This window comes from Plasmodium sp. gorilla clade G2, assembly GCF_900097015.1.
Source record: "Plasmodium sp. gorilla clade G2 genome assembly, chromosome: 12".
Taxonomy (NCBI): domain Eukaryota; phylum Apicomplexa; class Aconoidasida; order Haemosporida; family Plasmodiidae; genus Plasmodium; species Plasmodium adleri (nom. inval.).
The window spans coordinates 288,381-309,527 of record NC_041704.1 but is presented as its reverse complement, the minus strand read 5'-3'; the positions used below and the strand labels follow the sequence as shown (position 1 = coordinate 309,527).

General features: G+C 18.5%; 5 protein-coding genes across 5 annotated transcripts; 2 read left to right on the top strand and 3 right to left on the bottom strand.

Annotated features, from left to right (window-relative positions):
* Positions 1-356: 356 nt before the first annotated feature.
* On the bottom strand, positions 357-2,762 carry PADL01_1207300 (conserved Plasmodium protein, unknown function; the record flags this gene model as incomplete). The annotated part of the gene is made up of 4 exons (XM_028683023.1): positions 357-2,003; positions 2,121-2,336; positions 2,436-2,498; positions 2,661-2,762. 4 exons carry the CDS (start codon positions 2,760-2,762, stop codon positions 357-359), a joined length of 2,028 nt encoding a protein of 675 aa, XP_028539242.1.
* A 421-nt stretch (positions 2,763-3,183) lies between these two features.
* On the bottom strand, positions 3,184-5,355 carry PADL01_1207200 (conserved Plasmodium protein, unknown function; the record flags this gene model as incomplete). Its single annotated transcript, XM_028683022.1, has 1 exon — positions 3,184-5,355. One exon carries the CDS (start codon positions 5,353-5,355, stop codon positions 3,184-3,186), a length of 2,172 nt encoding a protein of 723 aa, XP_028539241.1.
* A 5,261-nt stretch (positions 5,356-10,616) lies between these two features.
* On the top strand, positions 10,617-12,284 carry PADL01_1207100 (eukaryotic translation initiation factor 5, putative; the record flags this gene model as incomplete). Its single annotated transcript, XM_028683021.1, has 1 exon — positions 10,617-12,284. The coding sequence occupies one exon, from the start codon at positions 10,617-10,619 to the stop codon at positions 12,282-12,284; it is 1,668 nt and encodes a 555-aa protein (XP_028539240.1).
* Positions 12,285-14,095: 1,811 nt separating this feature from the next.
* On the top strand, positions 14,096-18,445 carry PADL01_1207000 (DNA-directed RNA polymerase III subunit, putative; the record flags this gene model as incomplete). Its single annotated transcript, XM_028683020.1, has 1 exon — positions 14,096-18,445. The coding sequence occupies one exon, from the start codon at positions 14,096-14,098 to the stop codon at positions 18,443-18,445; it is 4,350 nt and encodes a 1,449-aa protein (XP_028539239.1).
* A 586-nt stretch (positions 18,446-19,031) lies between these two features.
* On the bottom strand, positions 19,032-20,768 carry PADL01_1206900 (Tat binding protein 1(TBP-1)-interacting protein, putative; the record flags this gene model as incomplete). The annotated part of the gene is made up of 1 exon (XM_028683019.1): positions 19,032-20,768. The coding sequence occupies one exon, from the start codon at positions 20,766-20,768 to the stop codon at positions 19,032-19,034; it is 1,737 nt and encodes a 578-aa protein (XP_028539238.1).
* Between the last annotated feature and the right edge of the window lie 379 nt (positions 20,769-21,147).

The following is a 21,147-nucleotide window of genomic DNA, read 5'->3' as shown; positions in this document are numbered from 1 at the left end:
ATGTATATAACATATTTTATAATGGACACTTAATGGTGTATGTATATACGTATCAAATATATTCTAATTGATATATATATATATATATATATAATTATCTTTTTTGAAACAATAATTCTGAACACAATATGAATGTAAAATTAACAATATTTTTAATACAGTTCAAGTTGGCTTAATAAGTCAGAATGTTATTATATATGTTATAAAAAATAAATTATTTTCATGTTTCATTATTTATCATAATACACAACAATAATAAATATATGTCCACATATTTCCAGGAATAAAAAATTAAGTGAATAAAATAAATAAATAAATACATTACATATGTACATTAAATATATATTAATACATAATTATTTCTTTTTTATATTGTTGCTCATGTAATTTATGATATCGTTGATATTACTTATATTCAACATTGGATTTTCGTTATTTTTATTATTTTCATTTTTAATTAATGTATTATCTAAGTTTAGTGAATTCATAATATGTTCATAATTTTCTAGTATATTTATTTCTTGTGCATAATTTTCAAAAGTATTCATTCTTTCAATTTGTATGTTATAATCATTTTTAAAATTGTTAAATGTTTGAAATAAGGATGACTGGATTTGATTATTATTTTCATTATATATTTGCATATATTGATATTCTTCATCATTATTATTATATATGTTTAAATTTTCTTTTTTTTTAATAGAAGAAGTTTTCGAGGGTATATTTTCATTGTTTACATATTGAATAGTTTGATCATTATTTATAATAAATGAATTTTCATTTAATATATTACTTTTTTCATTTTCTATTAAATATTCTTTATCTATAATATCATCAAAATTTCCACTAAAATAACTAGATATATTAAAATCTATATTATTTTCAATAATATCATCTAATTCTTCTGTTTTTTTTTTTGTTTCAGATTTATCTTCTCTATTTGCTTCTACATTTTTTATAATGTCTTTATGTAATTTTTGTAGATCAAGTGTATTTATATAATTTTCACTTTTTCCATATTTAATATTTGAATTTATATCATGACTATTATTTAATATATGTGAATTCAAAATATCATTTGTGGTACTTGCACTTTTTTTTAAAAATTTATTTTCTTCTACTTTCTCATCATTATTTGGAAGAAAGATATTTTTATCATTTTTATTTATATTTATTTCTTCGAATGTAATTTCTTTTTTGAAAAAATCGATGTCTTCTAAATTATTTCTTATATGATCCTTAATTTCACTCTTGACATTTTCATCTTCTACATTTTCTTGCACATCTATATCCTCTGTTGAATTCATAATAATTTCTTCACTTTCATTTTCTTTTGGTATTTTCTTTTTTATGTATGTTACATTATCCTTTGACGCTTCTTTTTTCTGAGATATATTATTATGTTGAATATCCATATCATTCTGATAAAAATTTTGATTCTCATTTTTAATAATAATATCTGATTCGTTTGTATTATCATTTTTATCAGTATTATGTAATATATGTGCTGTATTTATATGATCTATGATATTTACTTGACTTATTGATGACACATGTTTATGTTCATTCATAGAATAATTGTACTCATCAAAATTTGAGGTAAACATATTAATATTATTATTATAATTACTATTTTGGGGAATATACTTTATTTGATCATATTCACTATTTAATTTATTAAAGCTCTTATTGTTTTTGAGTATGTGACTATAATTATCATCGTTCTGTTCGAGAAGGATGCTTTCATAAACTTGATTTACATTGATATTATAAAGATTTTCTAAATTATCAGCATTATCAATATTATCAATATTATCTATATTATCAATATTATCTATATTATCAATATTATCAATATTATCTATATTATCAATATTATCTATATTTTTTTTATATTCATATGCTTTAACGTCATACATGCTAAAAGATATTTTATTGGTGTTTGCAAGATTTTGAAATTCTACATTTATATTTTTATCAGAGAGCATCATATGTCCATATTCCTAAAAGAAATATAAAATAAAATATAAAAGTAAAAAATATATAAAAGTACATATTTAATACATATATATATATATATATATATATATATATTTTTCCATGTCTTTCTATTAATATACATATAATTTGATGGCGTGTTTTTCTTTTTCATCTATTTCCTCCTTTTTTTGTAGTAAATTTTTGAATACTTTATATATACATTGATAATATTCTTGTTCGTATAAAAAAATATCAGCGAAATAGTTATTGTACTTTTCCTTTATTTTTTCTAAGGTTTCAAGTTCATATTTCTCCTTATATTTATGTATATCCTTATATATTTGTTCTTTTTCTTTCTACAAAATAGGACATTCAAAGATAATATATTATATAATATAGAGATTAAATGTTGATCATATAAAAATATATTTATATTCATTCTTTTAATATATTACGTTAAGCATATATCTATTTACGTAATGGGCCTTGTTTTTTTTTTCATATTCTTCTTTTAAGGCCTAAAAAGATAAAATAGAAAAATACATAATAGGTCAAAGTTATACGAAATATATATATATTTTTTTCTTTTTCCATTTTAAAGAAGAAAAAGAAACAATAAGAATAAAAAATAATCTTCCTACATAATTTAATATATATATATATATATATATTTTATTTACATGCTTGTACTCTTTTAATTTTTTCAACTTATTTTTATATTTATCTATTATGTAGGAGCATTTTATTTGAATTATTTCATCAAGTCCATAATTCAACGACATTTGTTTCTTATTCCATATATAAATTATAATATAATAATAATTTTTTATTATCTATAACTTAGTTAATAATTAACATAATTTCTTTATGGTACATTATAGTTTATGAGAATGATGCAAAAGTTAATAAAAAAAAAATAATATTGTGTGTGTATTTGTAAAATATAAAAAATATATATGTATATCTATACATGTAATGCTTATTATCATTATTCGTTTAATATACACATTTTGTCTTTTCACGCATATATAATGTTATATTATATATATATATATATATATATATATACGCATTTTATGCAACACAGATTTATATTTTTTGTACAATAACAAAAAATGTACGAAAACATTACAAAAAATAAAAAAAAAAAAAAAAAAATATGTACATATATATATATATATATATATATATATATATATACATTTAGTACCTTTTGGGAGTTGGTTCTATAAAGTTTCGTATTAAATTATCTGCATAGGCATTGTCTGAAATAATATCTTTGTTATGTTTGTATAAAGCTACAAAAAAATTGTATCTACTAATTTTTAGGTCATAAGTTTTATTTTCCAATGTATCATTTAAACCTTTAATAATCCACTGTTCATTTAAAATAGTAGTAACAATATCATAAGGTATCATTAATTGTAATAATTTAAAAATATTGGTTTGTATATTGTTATCATCAATTTCTTTTAATATGAGAATAATTTTTTCCAAGAGAACTGAATGGATAATATTTTTAATCCATGTGTCATCCATAGGTTTAGATGTAAAAATTTTTAACCATATATTTATTGAATGTAATAAGACATTAGTATTAGAATGAGTACTTATATGATTGATAACAATTAAATGAGCATTTTTATCTAAATTCAAAATAAGATTACAAGATTCTTTATATGAAAAGAAGAAACCAAATGCTTTAATTCCAACAATTAATTTTTCAACATCACTTTCTTTATTATTTATATATTGAAGTATTGTTTTTAATAAAATGTTTGAATGTGAATCTATAAGAAAATGTAATATAGATTCATTCATATATGTATATGATATTAAAGAATTTATTATACTTAAATGTAGTATATATTCATCATTTTTTTTTAAATCATATAAAACATTATGTAAAAGGTGAGAGTTATCTATATTTAATCCATTAGAATAATGAATATTCTGAATTAACTTGGAAAATATTTCTAATACATTTATTTTTAATAATAAATCATCTTTTATGTAAATCATATATAAATATTTATATAAATCAATTCTAATCATTTGATATATATATTCCTTTTTATAATTATGTTTTTTCATAATATCTTTTAAACCACGTACTTGAGAATAAATTATATCATCTATGTTTATATATTCATCATCACATTCATCACATTTATCAACGTTGTCGTTAATTTGGTTATGTTCTTTAAACTGTGTCTCTACATTAGAAAACTGGTACATATCACTACCATCATTATTATTATTATTATTATTATTATTGTTTACATTTGTGTGGTCATTTATGCTATTGGGTGTTTTAATTTGTGAAGACAATACATCCAACTTGAATAAATTACATAACTTCTCATCGTTAGTAATATTTATACAATCAGATATAAAATCTAACAATCTTAATCGTTGAATATTATCTGAACGATCTAAAGATAATTTAAGCTTTTTCAAAAAATAAAAATCAAAAATATCACTAGAATGACATTTTTTTTCTCTAAGTAAGCGTAATAAAATATCATTAGCTCTATTAAATGAACATAAGGATTTACTAAAAATACACAACTTGATCATTTTCAAATGTATAATATCATATAATTCTCCATCTTCTATAATATATTTTTTTAAATTTTTCAATGTATATATTTGTATATAAATATTTTGTAAATGTAAAGTTCTAAATAACATATGATTGATCTTTTTATTAGAAAAAATTATTTTTCTACCCATACTTAATTTAAAGATACTAGTAATTATATATGCAATAATAATTAAGGTAATTTGATTTATTTGACACTTATCAACTTGTATGTTACCAAGTTTGTAAATATTATTATTTTCTTTTATAACATTTAAATTAATACATATTTGATTAATTAAATGTAAATTATTAGATGAGTTAGATCCATTAGGATGATTATAATTCATATCTATATTATCACGATCTAATGATAATAATAAATTGTTTAAATATTCAAACGTTTTTTCAATTTTTTCTTCATATTCTTCTTCACTTGTTAAAGGGTCGAAATAATTTATCATATCATCATTGCTATATTTATAATTTACATTATTCTTATAAATACGTTCTTGTTCTTTTAATATAAAACCATTTGATGACTTAATATTATCATCAGTATTATATTCCATTTCAACATCGCTATTTAAATAATCACTTGGAATTACATATGATTCATCAACATTATCATTCTCATTAATTACATATGAATAGTAATTATATGAGAACATTAAATCTTCTAACTTTATATCTTTTTCTAAAGATATAAGTACCTCGCTTGTAAATATTTTGTTATAATAATCCTTTACATCCTTAAAATCTAAAACACGTCCCTTCATACTTTGAGTCATTTCTTAAAAATAAAATAAAATAAACAAAATAATATATCTATAATAAAATATAATGTAATATCTAACATATAATATATATATATATATGTGACAATCTTTTTGTTATGGCTTATTCTGAAGATCTACAATTGATATTGAAAATATGATAAATGTTTATTTTTTTATTTTATTATTTTTATATTTAAAAGTAAAATAAGGAAAAAAAAAAAAAAAAAAAAAAAAAAAAGTACTTTTTGATATTATAAATATTGACAAAATTTATTAAATTATATTTATGTATCATTATATATTGTACTAAAATATTTACGTACATTCAATTTAACAAATATTCATTTTCTTATATTTCAGCTAATAAAACATACAATATATAATTTGAATTTGCGAATGAAATAAAACGTGAACAATTTTAAGATTACTATTATATATATATATATACATATATATTTATATTTATTTATATATGTATATTTTTTTTTTTTTTTTTTTTTTATTATTTTCCATCATTTGAATGTATTCTTTTTTAACGGTTCTTAAAAAAAAAAGAAAAAATAATATTTTTTTGTATTTATAATTATAAATAAAATATTACAAAATAACTTATATTTACATTTATTATTTTTATTTTTATATCGAATGAAGATATATAAATTAATTTATATGTATTAAATTAGATTAAATTAAAAAATATATGGAGCTATATACATTTTTTTATTTCTGAGCATAATATAATATAATTATGAATATATTATATATATATTATATATATATTTTATATATTTATATAATTACAATTTTATAAAAATAAAGAAAAAATAGCACATATATTAATTATCCATATATATATGTCCGATTATAAATAACAATATATAAATTATTAAATATATATATAATCCTTTTAATAGTTGAATCCTAAATTAAATATTTGTAACCCTTTTTTTTTTTTTTTTCTTTTTTTTGTTATTCATAATAAATATTTAAATAACACCTTTATATAAATATTACATATATACGGACAGATATATTATATATATTAAAATTTGTTAGCTCGGAATAATTTACAAATAGATAAATATATTATTTGTAAAATTATGGATCTTAATATTTTTCTTGAGAACTTATTATATATTATTTTAATTTCATGAACATATTAAGTAAGCTATATATTATATATATAATTAATATATACTTTATTACAAGATAATATATATATATTTTGCTTTTAAAAAAAAAAATTATAGATTTATATTTTACAATATATTATTTTAATAACAATAATAATATATATATAATATAATACATATAAAACGTTGAAATATTGTATCTTATATTTATTATTTTATTATTATTCCATTAGTTGGTAATTTTAAATATATATATATTTTTTGTTATATAAAATGTTACTACATATTATTATATATATATATAATGCATGTGCATATTTTTATAAGAAAACGAAAAAAAAAAAAAAAAAAAAAAATGCTCATGCAATATTATGAAGGATTTACATTTGATTTTTTTACCCTCATGCATTAATATATATATAAAGTAGTGTTATAATTTAAATATATAAAAAAAAAGTAATGAGAAAAAAAAAGAGGGGAAAAATCAATGAATATATTATTATGTAATATTTGTATGTATTAACTTGGAGCAAGAAAAAAAAAAAAGAAAGATATATATAATATATATATATGTATAAATTTATTGAGTATATTTTAAATTCATTTTATAAATTTATACTATATATTATATATAAATTTGTACAAGCTAAAATGTATAATATATTTTTCTATTATTTATATATATTATATTATTATTACATATTTATACACAAAATATATAATATATAGTAATAATATATATATATATATATATTATTATGTGATCTTTCTTTTTTTTTATTATATACTAACAAAAAAAAAAAAAAAAAAAAAAAAAGAATCATACAGATTATATAATTAATAAATTATATATTATATATATACACTCAATAATTATGAATATGCTTAAAAAAAAAAAAAAAAAATTAATTTTTCACATATATTTTTTTCCTTAATATTATATATGAATAAATATATCATAATGAATATATTATAATAATATTATCTTATATATTATTTTATACAAATAGAAATAAAAATTTATATAAAAAAATTTTTTAAAAAATTTTAGTTTTCCTTAAAAATTATATAAAAAAAAAGATAAAATTCTTTATTTATTTTTTATTATAATTTATAGATTTTTATATTTGACTAAATTATTATATTATTATAAATATATATATAATATATATACAATTAATTTATATATTATTAATATTATAAATATTATAAATATATACATTTATATTTTTATAAAATTATAGCATAATATTAAATTTAACGCTATATAAGAAAAAAAACAAAACAAAACAAAAAAAAAAAAAAAAAAAGGAAAAAAAGGAGTAATGGTAAAATATAGTAAAAATACTTTTATGAATAAAAAACATTTCAAGTCGATGAAGACTTTAATAAGTGACAAAAATATGGTTATAAAAATAATAATTAGGTAAATAATAGTAACATATTAAATAATAAAAATATTATTCGATTCAGGCATATACATTTGAAATATGAAATGTAATTAAAAAAAAATAATAAAGTAATAATTATATTATATATATATATAAATATATATTTATAAGAAATATGGGAAATAAACCTTATTTTATAAGATTGGGATATAGAAAATATATACATTATAAAACAAAATAATATTTTTAATATATCACATTTTTATCAAATATAAATAAATAAATATATATATATTATATATATTGATGTAACATTTGTAGAAAAAGTTCATTTTTTATTTAATATTTCACTAGTTGACATACAGAAAAAAAATAAATAAAATAAAATAAATTATAATAAAATAAAATAAGTAAATGTAGAATATATACTTTTTATATATCAAATATTATATTATTGTACCATATCAAGAATTTTAGATTTATGTAAATTTTTTATTTTTTATTATCATTTTAATATTTTTAAACTCTTTTTTTTGTTTTTTATTTTATGCAATGTATTTTAATGACAAACAAAAATATTAATAAAGAAAAAAAGATGAAGTTATATATAAATTTTATTAACCTATAAGTAAGTATATATTTTTTTGTATATTATATAATACATAACATATATATATTTACATACGTGTGTTATTATTAACCTATAACCTTGGACGTTTAATATAAATATGTATATAAATAAATTAAAAAGTGGATAAAATAATAAAAATACAGAATATATTAGCATAAACACAATAACCTTTTAAAAATAATGAACAGGACTAAATATAAGGAACAACATTTATTAAAAAGTAAAATATAAATTAAAAAAAAAAAAAAAAAAATTGAAGAAATATAAAAATTACAGATATTATATTATATATATATATAATATATATATTTTTTTTTTTCGTGAAAAGAATTCAGTTTCAAAGTACACATTATATTATTAAATAAAATGTGTATACATAATATCTTAACTTTTAATAAAATCGAAGAAAAAAAAAAAAAATAAATAAATAAAATAATATATATATATATTTATTTACATATGTGTACTAATAAACATATTTCCTATTATATAATTATTTAACTGTTATGTATTAATGAATGGAAAGTAAAATTATAAGTAATATTACAAGTTATATCAGACATATAGAAATATACAATTATGATAATATTAAAGGATATAAACGGAACTAAGTATATTTAAAATAGTTAAAACAAATATAATTATTATAAGTATAATATAATTACAAAATAAAATTGATGAAAAAAGAATGAGAAAAGGAAAGTAATTATTTAGAATATTAATGAGGTATATGTAAGTATTAAGAAGTAAGAAAATATTAATATTTATTATTACATATTATATATAGTTATAAGAAAAAAAAAAAAAAAAAAAAGGGGGGAAAGAAAGTAAGAAAACGTTATATTATATATATTATAATTAATAGGGGAAATATATATATTTTAATAACATCTAAATATATATATATATATATGATAAGAATGATGTATAAACAAATTATATATTTCCGTCAGTATTATTAGTAGTTATATTAATATTGTTATAATTATACAATAGGTAAATTATATTTTGGTTATTGTTTTTAAAATATTTGTAATATGTATATGTAGTTATATTAATTTGTTTTATTATATATATATATGTATGTATAAGGAAATTCGTATATTTTTTAATTAATAAGCGTATAATTTTTTCATTAAGTTTTATTTACATACGAATTTATAATAACATATAAGTATGTGTACCAATACTTTTACCTATATATAAAAATAGAACAAATAAATTAAATGCAACATTATATTTACATATATATTATACATATATATATATTTATTTATTTATTTATTTATTTATTTATATTTCTGAATAATTTTTAATTTCTATTAAGTGATGTTAGATTTATGTAGGAATAAAAGTTTTTTTATAATTGTAAATAATATTTATGTATAGATATAGTTGGGTAATATATATATTGTGTTGTATACTATTTAGAAAGTAATTATTATATATACATATTATATATTTTTCTTTTTTTTTGTGGTTTATAATTTTTAAATTTATAATATAAATTTTTATATTATAATGCATCATTACTAATTTTGGTGATTTATTAATTATTAATTTTTTTATTTATAATTTTTTTTTTTTTTTTTTTCTATCTTCTCTTTTGAATTATGTATTAATAATTGTAGAGTACGTCATATATAAAATATATATATATATATATATATTAGTATTTGTTTTTTTATAAATTTTTATATGTTTTTATAAAAATATTTTATTATATACATGTATTTATTATAAATAAAGAATATCGCCTTGGTAATATATATATATATATATATATATATATATATATATATATATATATATTTAATTGTTATAGTTTCTTTTATGTAACCTATTAATTTAATATTGTTTGTATGGTTTATTATATATATATATATTTATATGTATAATATAATTTATGAATTTTATTAATTTGTACTTTATAATATATTAATGTAAAATATTTTTATTATATATATATATATATATATATATATTTATTTATTTATTTATTTATTTAAATCCTTCCCATTTTGTGTTTATATATTATAGGGTAAAATTTTATATCCCAGTTTATTTAATTTTTTATTTTTTATTTTTTTATTTTTTTTTATTTTTGTTTAAAATACCATGTCGTACGTGAATATTCCTAGGGATCGGAATGATCCTAATTACAGATACAAAATGCCCAAATTAATTTCCAAAATAGAGGGAAGAGGTAATGGTATAAGAACTAATATATCTAATATGGGTGAAATAGCTAGATCATTAAAACGACCACCAATGTATCCGACAAAATTTTTTGGTTGCGAATTAGGTACTATGGTTAAGTTTGAAGAAAATGAAGAAAAGGCTATTGTGAATGGAGCACATAAAGAAAAGGATTTAGTAAATATATTAGATAAATTTATAGAGATGTATGTTTTATGTCCTCATTGTTTATTACCTGAGACTGATATTGTTGTGAAGAAAGGTATTCTAATTTGTAAATGTAATGCTTGTGGTAATATTGGCGAACTTAATAATTCACATAAAATAGCAACGTATATGATAAAAAATCCTCCAATGATTAGTACTGTTGGTAGTAAGAAAAAGAAGACAAAAGAAAAGAAAGTTGAAAAAAGTACTAAAGGTAAAAGTGACAAGACAGATAAAAATGAAGAGAATAATAGAAACGGTGTAATTAATTCAGATGATGAAGAAAATGATGATTCAGATGATTTATTAGATTCAGATAAAAGTATATCTAATGGAAAAAAAGAAAATAAAAAAAATAAAAAAAAAGATAATTCATCAAGTAATAATAATAATAGTAATAATAATAATAATAGTAGTAATAGTAAGAAGAAAAAAGAAGAAGAAAATTTTGTTTTAGAAAAAGAATGTCTACATTTTGGTAGTCCAGAAATTAAAGAAGTTATCGAAAGAATGAAAACTATATTTAAAGAATCTACACAAATGAATGATATCCAATATGCTGAAGAACTTAGAGTATTACAAGTATCTCAATGTTTCGATTCCAAATGTAGAGTTTTTATCTGTTTATGTTCTTTATTTGAAGATAAAATAAGTAAAGAATTATTAGAAAAAAATATCAAATATATAAAAAAAATTAATGATACTTCAGTTACAACTACAGATATATTTTTGGCCTTAGAGTATTATGTAAATAATATTGCACCTAATTCTTTGAGTATTTATCCTTATATATTACAAGTTTTGTATAATAATGATATATTTGAAAGTAAAGATATAATCAAAAGATACGATGACGACGACGACGGAAAAAATGAAAACAACAATAATAATAAAAGTACTAATAGTAATAATATTAATAGTAATAATATAACTACTAGTAATAATAATAGTAATAGTAATAATTCCACAAATGATTCATTAAAAACAGAAAAATTATTAAATAACCATGTTAATAATAAAGATGATAATAATACTGTAAACGCACAAATACATTTTGATAAATGTAAATCTATGGCTAAACATTTTGTCAGTTGGTTAAAGGATAACGATTCAGATTCTGAAGAAAGTGATGAGGAAGAAGAGGAAAATATACCTAATAATACTATAAATAATAATATGGGTAATTTAAAAGTTAAATCTCTAAGAATTAACGATGGAAACTTAAAAAGAGAACATCAAAGTCTTTTCTCAAATGATTATGAAAGAGTTTTTGTAGATTCAAAAAGTGAAAAATGCGATGATGATATATTTTTAGATGCAAAAGATGGAAATGTATATACAGGTGATGAAGAAGAAGAAATTGATATAGACGCTATATAAAATTAATACAACATAAATTAAAAATTTTTTAAATAATATTATCCTTTAAAATGAATGAATGAAACATTAAAATTCACTAATATGTATATTATGTAGAAATATATATGATGTGTTCCTTTTTATTGTATTCCTTTACTTTTTTTTTTTTTTTTTTTTTTCAAATATAATTTTTTAATAACTTGAATTTTTTTTTTTTTTTTATCCTTTTTTATTAATTTTTAAAAAATTATTATTATTTTTTTTAATATAAAAAGAAAAAATATATATATATATAAATTTATTAACTATATAATATTATTATAACATTATATAAAATAACATTGATAATTTTCTTATTTTAAAAAAGTATATATAATATAAATAATATTTTTTTGTATAGAAATTATAATATTATATTATTAAGGGTATGCATACAATATATAAAAAAAATATTGCTTAAATGGAATTCTATAAATAAATAAAATAACCTTATAACTATTATGTTATCCGAATCAATAATTAATAAGAGTATATAAAAAATATATTTACATATAATATTGGAATGATATATATATATAATATCTATATATTTTTAAATATAATTACCATATATAATACTAAAAAGTTATCATATTTGAAAGATTAAATATTTATATATTTTAATAATACATAATTATTTTTATATTTTATAATATATAACTTAATAATAATTGTTTTTTTTAAAACAAATCAAGTTAATATCCTTTTCTTACTTTGAAAATTAAATTTATGAGAAATAATAATATAATTTATATTATTATAAATTTTATAATTCTGTAATATTTATTATATAATATATATATTTATTTATTTTTTTATGATACTATGGAAATAAATAATTGAAAAAAAAAAAAGAAACACATATTTTAAATATATGTATATAATAACACTATAATTATTAATACACGTGCTTAATATATTGTAATAAATTATATATATAATATGTTATATATATATATATATATATATATATATTATTTATTAAACAACATCTGTTGAAATTATGTATATTTTTTGATATACAAATAAATATATGTTCATTATACAAAATAGTGGAAGAAAAATAATTTTAATAGAATATATATTAAATAAAATATTTTGATGTTGAAAAAAAATATATATATATTTAAATTGATATATAAAAGAAGAAATTCTTAAAAGTAACAATTTGTAAATATATATATATATAATATTATATATATTATATTTATTTATATATATTTTTTCATTATTTTGTTAAGGTTTTTACCTGAAAGGTATGTGATAATTTAATTATAGAATATGAAAAATTACTGATATATACAAAATATTTATTTATTTATTTAATTAATTATTTATGTTTTGAATAATGTTTTATATTGGAAAACAATTATAAATACATATATATATAGATATGTCAACAACAACAACAAAAAAAAAAAAAAAAACAATTAAATATAATAAGTATGTTAATATATTAATAAAGGGTTTTCTTCTGTTTTCTTAATTTCTTTTCTTTTTTTTTTCTTTTTTTGTATCCCTATATTTAATAAAATATGAATATTAAAGAAAATTAACATATATAAATATATTCATATATACATAATAACGAAAATGATATAAAGGAATATTTTTATTTGTGAATAATAAAATGTTCTTTTTTTAATAAGAAGTATATATATATGTATTAGTATGCTACTCTAAGTTATTTAAGCCTTATTGACCAAAAATATATATATATATATATATATAAAATATATATATGTATATGTTTATATTTATGCATTTGTTCATTCCAGTAAATATGATATAATATGAAAGATATTATTAAGATTAAAACGAAAAAGAAAAGCGTGAATAAAATTAATGATGAGAATGAAGAGGAGGTATACCAGTTGAACGAAAATACAGCACAAAATGGTGATGATTATAAGAATGAGAAGAATAAGATAAATAGATTTATATTAAATGATGAAAATATAAATAGCAAAAATGATTATAATAATATGATGAATCAATGTGATGTCATTGGTAAAAACGAAAATGAAGAATATACACATATAAAAATTGAAAAGGAAAAAAATAAAGATGATTTGTATGAATGTAAAAATGATGATAATAATTTCTATGAGAGTAAAATAAATTTTATTAAAAAACAAGATGAAGCAAATAACGAAAATTATAATAATAATAATAATGATCATAATAATAATAAAAATTGTTATTATAATTATTATGAGAATAAACATATAAATGTACACAACAATAAGAATGATGTGAATAATAAAAATATGTCAACTAATAAAATATTAAAAGATGAATATTATGATAAAAATTTAAATGGAAATAATATAAATGATTTAAAAGAATATATACATAATGAAAATAAGAAACAAAGGAGAACAAAGGTATATAATAATATGAATATTTTAAATGATGAAGAAAATTTTTCTGGTTTAGTTATTAAGAATAAAGAGCATAATAAGAAAATTTATGAAAATTCAAAATGTGTTAATACATTAAATGAAAAATGGAAACTGTTACCTGCTTATTTGAAGGTAAAAGGTTTAGTTAAGCAACATATTGAATCATATAATTATTTTATAAAACGAGAAATAAAAACAATTATGAATGCTACTACAAATAAAATTATAAAATCAGATATTGATGAGCATTTTTATGTAGAATTTTTAGATATAACAGTTGGAACACCTTCTGTTGAAGAAAATATGATAGAAACGAAGTTAACACCTCAAATCTGTAGACAACGTGATTTAACATATTCAGCTCCTATATATGTAGATGTAGAATATGTAAAAGGAAATAGTATTATAACCAAAAATAATGTAGAGATTGGTAGATTACCTGTTATGTTAAGAAGTGATATATGTGTATTAAATAATAAAAGTGAAGAAGAATTGATGAAATTAGGTGAATGCCCTTATGATCCTGGAGGATATTTTATTGTTAAAGGTACAGAAAGGGTTTTATTAATGCAAGAACAATTATCAAAAAATCGAATTATTGTAGAAATGGATATAAAACATAATATTTGTGCAACTATTACATCAACAACTGCTGAATCGAAAAGTAGATGCGCTATTGTATACAAAAATAATAAACTTTATTTAAAACACAACTCTTTTATTGAAGATATTGGTGTTTGTATTATATTACGAGCTATGGGTTATGAAAGTGATCAAGAAATATTTCAAATGATTGGATCACATAAAAATTATATTAATGGTATATTGTTATCGTTATATGAATTATACAATGAAAATATTAAAACCAATTTAGATGCTTTATTATATATTGGGAAAAAAATCAGACCAAGGTTATTGGCTAAGGGGTTTTTTAGCTCCATGAAAGAAAAACAAGTAAAAAATGAAAAGGATATTATTGAAGAAGGTTTAGATTTTTTAAGTCGTGTTTTATTATCTCATATACAGCAAAAAAGTAAATATGACTTTAGAAATAAAGCTAGATGTATTTGTTTAATGATAAGAAGAGTTTTAGATAGTGCAAATAATAAAAACGAAATCGATGATAAAGATTACTATGGTAATAAAAGATTAGAACTAGCTGGACAATTAATATCATTATTATTTGAAGATTTATATAAAAGATTTTATTTTACATTAAAAAAACAAATAGATCAAACATTAAGTAAATATATGCAAAGTAATTATAATTCTAAATTAAGAAGTACTGGTAATAATATGAATGATAATTATCCAGATGTATTTCGAAATTTACCGAAGGATATTATTACAAGAGGTATGCAAACAGCTATATCAACTGGTAATTGGAATATAAAAAGATTTAAAATGGAAAAGAGTGGTGTTTCTCAAGTATTATCACGTTTATCATTTATTGCATGTATAGGAATGATGACCAGATTAAATTCTCAGTTCGAGAAAGGAAGAAAAGTGAGTGGTCCTAGGGCTCTTCAGCCATCACAATGGGGAGTTTTATGTCCATGTGATACACCTGAAGGAGAATCATGTGGTTTGGTTAAAAATTTAGCGTTAATGACACATGTTACAAATGACAATGAGAATAATGAAAATTTGATTGAAATATTGTATACCTTAGGAGTAGAAGATAGTGATAGTTTAACTGGAGAAGAAATATATAAAGAGGGTGTATTTTTTGTTATTTTGAATGGTATATTATTAGGAGTACATAAGAGACCTCAAAAATTTATGCAACGTATACGATATTTAAGACGATATGGGAAAATAGGACAATTTGTATCTATATATGATAATTTTTTACATAATGCTATATATATATCTACAGATGGAGGACGATTATGTAGACCATTAATAATTATAGAAAATGGCAAATCTAAATTATTACCACAACATATTAAAGCTTTAGAAAATGGAACTATTAATTTTTTTGATTTATTAAAAAGTTCAGTTATTGAATGGATTGATGTAAATGAACAAAATAATCTGTTAATTGCATTAAATGAATCAGATATATCATTAAGTACTACACATTTAGAAATAGATCCATTAACTATACTTGGAGTAGTTGCTGGATTAATTCCATATCCTAATCATAATCAAAGTCCAAGAAATACATATCAATGTGCTATGGGTAAACAAGCCATAGGTGCTATTGGATATAATCAATTTGTAAGATGTGATACCTTGTTATATTTATTAGTATATCCACAGAAACCTTTGGTAAAATCTAAAACAATTGAATTTATAAATTTTGAAAAATTACCTGCTGGACAAAATGCAATAGTTGCTGTTATGAGTTTTTGTGGATATGATATTGAAGATGCTATCGTTATGAATAAATCGTCGATTGATAGAGGTTTTGGTCGATGTATGTCTTTGAGAAAACATTCAGTCGAATTAAAAAAATATTTTAATGGATCAAACGACATAGTTTTACCTTCTCCGTTAGTAATTAATAAATTACAACAACAACGACAAGAAAGGGAAATTAAAAATGAGATAAAAAATGAAAAAGAAAAAGATGGAATAAAAAAAGAACATCAAAATGATAATATAAATAATAATAATAATATTATTAAAAACAGTTATAATAATAACTTATCCAAAATAGATAATATTAAAAAAGATTCATATAGTCATAAAAATATATCTAACGAATCTAAAGTTGATATAAAAAAATTGGCAAATAAAGATATTCGAAAATATCATTCTCTAGATATGGATGGGGTTGCATCTATTGGTTATTTGATAAAAGAAGGGCAATTATATGTAAATAAATTTTCACCAAAAAATATTAAAGATCATGTAAAAGATATTGGAAAAGTTGATATAAATGATTTCAAAATGAATGAAATTAAATATAAAAGTGTATATCCCTCATATATTGATAAAATAATTTTTACTGAAAATTCGGAAGGATTAAAGATATATAAAATAATTATGAGACAAACAAGATTACCAGAACTAGGTGATAAATTTAGTTCAAGGCATGGACAAAAAGGTGTTGTAGGTTTGTTAGTAAATCAAGAAGATATGCCATTTACTGAATCTGGAATATGTCCAGATTTAATTATGAATCCCCATGGATTTCCATCTCGTATGACAGTAGGAAAACTTCTTGAGCTAGTTGCATCAAAGGCTGCAGTTATGGATGGTGAATATAAATATGGTTCTATTTTTAGTGGAACACCATTTGAAGAAATAGCCGAAATTTTATTTAGATATGGATTTAATTGTTCCAGTAAAGAATTATTATATTCTGGATTAACAGGTGAACCTTTAGAAACATATATATTTATGGGACCAATATATTATCAAAAATTAAAACATATGGTACAAGATAAAATACATGCTAGAGCTAGAGGACCAAGACAATTACTCACAAGACAACCAACTGAAGGTAGATCAAAAGAAGGAGGTTTAAGATTAGGTGAAATGGAAAGAGATTGTTTAATAGCATATGGTGTTAGCAATTTATTACTTGAAAGATTAATGTTAAGTAGTGATGTATGTAATGTATATATTTGTGAGGATTGTGGTATGATGGGATATGATTTATATTGTACATTCTGTAAAAAATGCGATAAAAACATTGTTATTCAAATGCCATACGCATGCAAATTGTTATTTCAGGAACTTCAAACTATGAATGTATTTCCAAAGATTATAGTAAAGGAGGTCTAGTATAAATAAATGTAAAAAAAAAAAATAATAAATATCTATGGGTAAAGATAAAATAGTTTTATATAATTAATAATATAAATTGGATTAAATATAAGGATACTTAAAATATAGCATATTCATATGCATTATATTATTCAATAATTAAAAAAAAAAAAGAATTTTATTAATCCAACATAAACAAAGCATCATAATAATATATATATATATATATTTTATACCGTTAATTTTTATGTTTTGTTAATTTTTTTTTTTTTTTTTTTAAATTCATTCATATTTTGTAACATCATATGATTTTCTAGTTGTCAATATTTCTAATGAAAAATTATATGTTGTTAAATATATATATATTATATATATATATGTATTTTGGTATTTCATTTTTTTTTTTTTTTTTTTCTTTTAGCCTTTTAATATTTTTAAAAATTAATAAATAATTTTTTTTTAAAGTTAAACTGTCAAACATATAAATTTTATATATCAAAGGATATATTTGTATAATTTGTATAATATATATATATATATATATATATATATATATATTTGTTTATTTATTTACTTAGGTGAAAGAAAAAAACACAATTCAACACTAAGGATACAAATTTGGTGGTATAACATCCTCATCGACATCAATACCCAAATGATATATAACCCCTTTTGTATCTTTTTCTGTTAAGGTAGCTATACACTTAATTATTTCAATACAAAGTGTTTTTCTTTTAAGCCACATGGAATGTAAATATCCATGATTTCTTTTTATATGTTCAATTTCTTCAATAGTAAATTTAGAATTTTTATTCATTTGTTCATATAATTTTATTTCATCTTCAATATTTTGTATTGTTTTTTTATATTCTTCTATGTTTTGTATTAGTTCTAAATCTTGTAATAATTTTTTTTTTTTTTTTACTAAATTATTATAATCAATTTTAGATAGTTCATTTTGTTCTTGTACTAATTGCATATCCATTTTTAGTTTATTCATTTCGTTTGTATTTAAGCTTTTAAATTCCTTTTGATTAATAAGATACACTTTAGCTTTTCCATATTCTTTACATTGTAATTTATTTTCTTTACTTAATTCATCCATAAACCTTTGAACGTTGTTTTTGTTTATACATCCATGTAAATTATCATATACATTAATAACGGAATATGGTCTATTTGCGTTTTTCATGTATTTTAAAATTTTATCTTTTGCATCGTTATCTGTCAAAATGATTTTTGTTTGTTTTGTTTTTGTTGGTTCATTAGTTTTATTACCTTTTTTGATAATATTTGGTTTAATATTTTGATTTGTTATATTGTTTATATTAATAACATCTTGTGTTATATCGTTTTTATTATAAGCATTAATTTGCCCATTATTATTATTATTATTATTATTATTATTATTATTTGTATCGTTTGTTTTTTTGGATACCTTTTCAATTTTTTTTTCTACACATTTTCTTTTTTTAATTGCATTTTTGTTATCTCCTATGGTTTGTTCTGAATTTATTTCTGTGACTTCTAAATGAATAATATTTTTATTTAGATTACTAGGAAATGTGAAAGGGGTGTTTGTATTATTATGATGTGTTTCTATTTTATTTTCCTTATTTAATTTTACATAAACATTATCTTGAGTAGTTTCTTTTGAATAGTTTATATTTTTACATGATAAATTTATAGAGCTATTATTTTTTACAAATATATTTTTATTATTTGTTTCTTTTTTACTATCATCTATATTGATTAATACATTATTTGATTCACATATGTCAGTAATATGTATATTATTATTTGGTATATTATCTTTTATTATTATATTTTTATTTTCCTGAGTTTTTTTTTTTTGTACTTTCACATTTTCTCCTTGAAATGTTTCTATTTTTTCCTTTTTATTTTTGTTTTTACTTTTTTCTTTGTTGTTATTTTTATTTGTTTTGTTATCTATTTCTTCGATCATATCTTCTGGTGAATTTTTTTCATCTTCATCTTTTTCTTTGATGGGTTTTATATCATCTACACTTTCTAGATTTTCCAACTTTTTTTGACTTTTTTCCTTTTTAATTTTATTACCTTTATTCATTTGATTTTGTTTACTACATTTTTCCATATTATCATCATTTTGTTTATTTGTCGTGTCATCATTTTGTTTATTTATCTTATCACCATTTTGTTTATTTTCCTTATCAATTTCCTTTTCCTTTTTTAGTTTGTTTATTTTTTTCTTATTATTTTTATTTTCTGCCTTATCTACTAAAGTGTCATTTTTTTGATCATTTTTTGTAGGTGTTTTTTGATTTTGCTCTTGCTTTGATTTTTTCTTTTTTTTTTCCATTTAATTATGTGATTATGTAGTAGTATTTTATAAAAATATAAACGTTGTGAATGTATGTAGAATAAGACGAAGGAATAAAAGTAATTATATATATATATTAATATTATCTCATAAGAAATATATTTTGATATATATTTAAATATTTACATAAATATATTCAATTTATTTTTAAATGAAAGAAAATGATACAGTTGAACCTATCGTTAAAAGCATATTGTATATACACGTTCGTACAAGTAATATAAATGATACAATAATGTTAAAAGTTTTTATTTTTTTTTAAAAATATTGATTTATTATAATATGGTTAAAATGAATAGACAAACAAATTAAATGAAAAAATAAGAAATATATATATATATATATAAACCAAATTGTA